At 31.7% G+C, this 6721-nt stretch overlaps 1 protein-coding gene across 1 annotated transcript; it reads right to left on the bottom strand.

Annotated features, from left to right (window-relative positions):
* Positions 1-328: 328 nt before the first annotated feature.
* On the bottom strand, positions 329-2846 carry LOC134726879 (uncharacterized). Its single transcript, XM_063591285.1, has 4 exons — positions 2779-2846; positions 2237-2318; positions 1835-1916; positions 329-932 (listed from the first exon to the last, which is right to left on the bottom strand). Exons 2-4 carry the CDS (start codon positions 2279-2281, stop codon positions 487-489), a joined length of 573 nt encoding a protein of 190 aa, XP_063447355.1. The 5' UTR covers positions 2282-2318; positions 2779-2846; the 3' UTR covers positions 329-486.
* Positions 2847-6721: the final 3875 nt, after the last annotated feature.

The raw sequence follows: 6721 nt of genomic DNA, 5'->3' as shown, positions 1-6721 counted from the left end.
ATATAGTTCAATTTCACTGATTGTGGATTTGCTTTTCTAATTCAGATTATTTCTCTTTTAAGGAACGACACATAAGTAATTGAGTGTTTTTTTTCGAATTCCATAATTTGTTCAACGTGTTAACGTTCCAATGCATGATTTGAATAAAAGATTATTAAATGCTTATATATTATAATCGCATTCAATTGATAACAAATTTATTCAAAATAACAATAACAAACACAATATCAAAATGATAGAGAGATACTGAGTCTTCTGTGCGACAATATTAATAGAATCATAGTTTTATAGCACATATTAATTTTCTATTAAAATTATCTGTCATAAGTTCTCAAATAAAATAATCTAGCAAAGTTTTCTAAAAATGAAAAGTTGAAGTATTGAACTACAGTTTAATTTACAAACTACTACAAATAAACAATCTGAATTATTGTTAATTGTTTGTATATAAATGTATTGTAGACAAAATACATTAAACTATGCAGATCAGAATCTAAAGCATTGCGATTTGCCCCAAAACTGGACATTCTTCTCGGATTCTCTGGACATTTTTGACATTAATTGACACCTCATACATAAACACGTGGCTGGTTGATGGGTACACGTGCCTGCATATCCAGTGGGACCAGATGGTAAACTAGACTCTTCTAGTACAGGCGAATGAGAAGTCATCTCTGATGGTTCTGGTGATGAAAATTCTTCCTCGGACAAAACTTCATCACCTCCAGACCATTTTGAATTAGCTGACGAAGTATTTCTTGATACCAATAGGTCGTCCATGCATTCCGGAAATCGTGGATATATGAGTGGTCTCATTTTTATTTGATCTGGGGCGGATATTTTGCGCTTTCGTTTTATACTCTGTAGCTCTGTGTTTATTTTTGGCAACGTGACGCTCGTTTTTCTGATTTTCCTTTGTTTCTTTGTACCCACTAAAAGATAGAAGTGAACAAATAAAAACAAATATATAAGATAACATTAATATCACCAAAATAAATCTGGTTAGAATCAATCAAGAACACCCTGCTTAATCGGAATGTATAAGCATACTCTGTAACGCCAAAAGACTCATCCGGCATTGTGATGTCATGCAATTTCACATCATGTGACAAACTGTGTTTTAAATTCCATTCTACATTTGAAGGAAAACAAACATTGATATAGAAACAAGGAGATATGGTTTCATTGACAATGAGACTCCTTTCATCAAAGCTCAAATGAAGTGGATGTTAACAATTACAAGCAAACAAACGGCCTTCCACAATAATAATACAAAACACTTTATGGTCGGCTATAAATGGCCACCGGCATGAATCATATATGTGAGACATACAATAACGATACTCACAGTCTCCTGACACATAAATAATTGGGAGCGGTTAAACATTATTATGAGCGAGGAACTATCCTCTGACCTGGAACAGTGTTGTAACAGTTTACCATAAAGAATAAAGTTTTAAATAAACAGTTGAAAAAGGCTTATCTCATTGGCTCGATACAAAGCAGAACATATCTAACAAAAATTACAGACTGAAGGTGGCAAGGCATTTATACATCTGTCGCAAATCCAACTTTTCAGATTGATACAAATAGAACTACAAAAACACAGACCAGATGTGAATGTTCATTTCCTACACATGGAGCTTAATTTTATTTATCTTTACAGGGAACTCACACAAAAACCAGCTCGAATAAGCCATTTTATAAAAAAATAGTTTTGTGATGGTAATATATGACACGTTATGTTTGAATCCTCAAATCGACCTTTGAAAAATATGTTAAACATTTGCCTGGATGCCAACAGAGAGACTGGACAACTTATTGTATATCTCACCTTTTTGTTTTATTCCAGATTTACCATCCTCGTTATTGATATCTCTCATTACGAAAAGCGACATTCTATCTGTTATATCCTCCTGATAAAAAAAGCATAGAATCAAATGAAAAATCTTACCCATGTAACACTACAAATTTGCAGTTTTAGAATCTAAAATTGCAATAGAGTTTGAAATGGCACATTGACGAATACTGATAGAAATATTGTTTAGTAGAATTTTAGCAACAAAGATTCAATATCTGTCAATACTTAATAAATAGTTTATAGAAAAGCATATATATATAGATTTACTGATAGAGTAAACAATGAACAAAACCAGTGCAATGTAAAAAAAATAAAGGTAACAGTAGTATACTTATGTTCAATAGTCATTTATTTATATTTGAATGACAGTCTTACCATATTATGATTGTCACACTGCCCTTGTCGTCTGCTTATTTCCATCTTGTTCTGTACTGAAGACTTTGTCGAGAAATGCAACCTTAATAAAAAAAAAAAAAAACACCATCAGGATGAAAATATGCCCACCTGTTATTTTTTATGTTTTGTTTATTTTTATTAATCATACGAACATTTAACATACTTACATACTTACCAATATAGTATTTTAAATGAAACGGTTTTTGGGAGATAGACATGATGATAGCGATGGTAAAAAAAATAGATTTGCGGAATAACATCTGATTAAAACTGGACCTAAAAGGGCATATGTTATTCTATGTCCTGATCAATAAAATATTCTACTCTACAAAATGTTTCTGTACAATTACAATTACTCCTGTCATTTTCTGAAATCGTTCAGGTTATCTTTTTTCATTTAATATTAAAAAGGAAATCGCTTATCAGTCGTTACACGTATTATCATTAAAAATACAATTTGCTAGATTTATTACTTCTCTTCCGCAATTTTATTTTATTTGAAATAGAGTTATAATACTTACTTGTTGCAGCCAGGCCGGCGTTTGTACTAGTCCGTATTGAAAAGTTCTTCTTCTGATAAAGGGTCTGATTGCTATGTTTAAACGAAAGACGATTGGATAAAATGTAATCACGTGATCTTTCTCCGTCTATTTCCAGGAGTCAATATGACATCAGATAAAATCTAATAATATACTTATATGTTATCTCACGCCAAGATATAATAACAACTCTCAAATGTCTTCATTGTTTTTCTCGAAACAAACTATTATTTTCTGTACTTGTATATATCAATTTACATATTTCAGTTTGACATGTATGTTAAATAGTTATTAATACATGTTCTATCTTTATCTTCTCTGATTAAGTAAGTAATTTTTACAATGACATGATACTAGAAGGTATTGCAGTTGACCTTAATGTAATATATACTTTTTACAAATATATTTAAATCTTGTATGGTACATGTACATAAGAGGTAAGGGCAATTTGCCTAGGATTTATTTCTGCAAGATCTATTTTCGTAATGGAATTTTCTCGGAAATACATTTCATTAATGAGGGAACACAGCTTAATAGGAGTTCTGCGATGATCTTACAATATCATGTAGCATAACTTTACATGTAGAATAGTCTATAAAAACATGACAAAATAGATCTACTTTGCAAGATTGTGGCTAATGTTGAGTATCTATAAAAACAATGAATGTCCTAAATATTAGGCAAAGATCCTTAAAAAGTTAAGTTGTGTCTTCTCTCTCTGCATTTCAGATATTGGAGGCAATAATAGTTAATCGATGGTCAAATCTGATAAATCGATTAAAAATACAAATCAATGTATCAAACACATACTGATGGCATTGAACAAACTTTAAAAGGAACAACATCGGGGGTTGAAGTTATTAAACTTTGCTCAGTGCTCTGAGCAAAAACAAACAAGGCTCGAAACATGAAATCCAACATTTCGATTGGTTTATTTTGGAGTATAAGTACAAAAAGCTGACTCGAAAGTTTTATGAATTCAAGGCCGAATGTGTCGACAGAAAAAAAAATTATTACATGATATGCTTACGGATCAAATTGGTCAAAATTGCAAAAGGACATAAATGTTTTAATACGGATCGGACAACTTCTCTGGTATTTGTAGAAATAGTACTGGGAAAACATGACACTAGTAAAATTAGAAACATACATGTCGTAACCAATTCGCCATAATGACTCAAACCTTTGAAGTGTCGATTTCAGTTCTACTTGCTCATAACACATGCATAACTCAGTATTGATTAAAGTATCACAATCCTACTAATTAATATGAATACGAATATGCTGGGGCTTTTTTTACAAATCATACATTGATTAAACATTGGAACACAACAATGCAAGCAAACTCAACATAAAGGCACGCATAAAGGTAAACTCAGAACAAACATGACACAACCAATTATAAAACAGATATATTATGTTAATAAGGGGTATTTGCGAAAATGCCAGTCGAGAGAATGTTAATTTCGCAAATACCCCTCAAGAACATGCTTTATCTGTTTAATTACATCGAATCTTAATTATCAAAAACGCATTGATGATCGTGACGTTACAAGCGTCCAGTCGGATAGAGTATGTTTTTGGCAAATACCACGGCAGAGAGAGATTAAAAGGCATATCCTTTTTGAAAATACCCCGGTGGCGTTAAAAAAATTAACGATATTCATTTGATAACAGTAAATTGGTGAAAAATACACTGGCTATCAACCAATCAAAACCCAAGATACTTACATAAGGTGTAATTAACAGATAAACATAACTATAACATGACAAGATGATGTTAAATAAGCACAGTGATATAAAATAAAAGTTTATCTAGCGACACACCGATACTCGTGTAGCACGGTATTTAGATTTCTATATCGTTGTGTGTACTTGTGTTTGTCTTTCCGTCATTTTTTGTTGTTTGCCGAGTGATTGTCAGTTTTCGACTAATGAGTTTGAATATCCCTTTGGTATTTTCACCTATCTTGTTTCATGTTACACCAAATATTTCAACGTGGTCTTGATTTTCTGAACAGTCAAGCTGAACAAATATACTCATCTTTGATCCCAGAATTAAAATTTATCAACCAAACGGCCGTTTGATGTTATTGAGTTGCTGAGATTACTTCTTTTAGATTTTTCTTTTATGAACATCAAAGATTAATTTTTTATCTATATACATACCAATAGTTTTACAGTTGTTTCATGTGAATGTGTATACATGGAAGTTTACTGTAAGAACTTTTTAATGTTATAGTAGCATCAATCATTTGACTTTGTTTCTAATACAAACCCCTCTGTGTTTTCCAGAATGGGACAATAGAAAAAAGAAGTTAGTTAATAGTTATCAATTAACCACAGCAACATAATAAAAAAAATATGCCCAGACATATGTTTTACAGTTGAAGGACAAATTGTGACATTTATATCCTCCTTCTTAAACCTCCTGTGGATAGTTTCCCTTTTTACGATAAAACCACCTCCGCCTGATTCTTATAAAAGATGTGAACATGTGACAATAACATCTGCAACAGAACGTTAAGCAGTGAATAACATTGTGATTTTACTAATAAATGATAAAACGTACTAAAACACTTCTTGGATATCTTACGGTAGTGTTGACATGAATATCAATTATATGATCAGTTTTATAAATTCCCGGTTACCCAATTTTGAATATTTCGAAAAACTAAGGATTTTCTTATCCTATGAATAGATTACATTATCCGTTTTTGGCAATACTATTTTGGAATTTTGGGTCCTCAATGCTCTTCAACTTTGTACTTTTTTAATCTATATAACTATTTTGATCTGAGCGTCACTGATGAGTCTTATATAGACGTACGAAACTCACGTCTGGCGTATCAAATTATAATCCTGGTATCTTTGACAACCCTCTTCCCTTACCATATCGTACATTTGTATTTCCTACAACTGCCACATAGTCTAAACATTCAACATGTTTATCCAATAATGACGGTATATATCAATACTTTATAAATTATAGCATTGCTCAGTAAAATATTTCCCTCAGTTTTAGCTTTTTACCCCGATTTTGGTTTTGTCCATGGATTTATGAGTTTTGAACGGCGGTATACTAATGTTGCCTTTATCTATATTCTTGTTTTATTCCGTTTAATTTTCATTCAGTTTAGATGCTACTGTTTGCTTACATTTCTTCATGCAAGTAATACAGCTAGCGTCATCTTTCCCCAAAAACAAACAGGAATAATACAACAAATGTTCGTATCCGACAACAAATGTTCGTATCCGACAACAAAGACATGTCATTGATACATAATACTATAAACCATTTAAAAAAAGTTCAGTTTTGATTTTAGGATCGACAATCCTTATAATAAACAAGAGAGAAAACGACTAACAACATCAAATAAGCATGAAGGACACTTCCAAGCCATAATGACGTCAAACCACAATTGTTTTTACATTTGTTAGGGTTTAAAAGTATAAAATAACAGGAAATGAAACAGGATTTGTAAACGAAGCTGTATAAAATCTAACATATTCTAGATTCCCTTCCCCCCATGTGAAACCAAAATGATGCCAATGATTAATTATATTAATTTAGCCTTTCCCAGTTTAAAAAAAAAGTCTATATTTACATGGCTGCGGCTGCAGAAGACAATTAGTCGTTTAGCGCCCCGGTCTTGCACCCTTTGGCTTTCATGTGATTCTTACTGTTTTTAACTTTAATTGTATATAGCAAATTGATTAATGAGGTTTAACACCCGTAAATTACTTTTTTTTCTTTTTTCCTGGACAGTTGGACTCTATACTTGTATGGATATGAAATGATGTTCATAATGCTTGAATAATAACAGTAAAACTATCAGCATGATGGTTCCTTGCTTAAAAAAAACTGTGAGACACCAATTTCCGTTTTCAATTAATGCTTTTGATTATCAACGTACAGTAATGA

Source organism: Mytilus trossulus, chromosome 7 (assembly GCF_036588685.1).
Source record: "Mytilus trossulus isolate FHL-02 chromosome 7, PNRI_Mtr1.1.1.hap1, whole genome shotgun sequence".
Lineage (NCBI taxonomy): Eukaryota > Metazoa > Mollusca > Bivalvia > Mytilida > Mytilidae > Mytilus > Mytilus trossulus.
The sequence above is the reverse complement of the archived record's forward strand: the minus strand, read 5'-3'. Positions and strand labels throughout refer to the sequence as shown.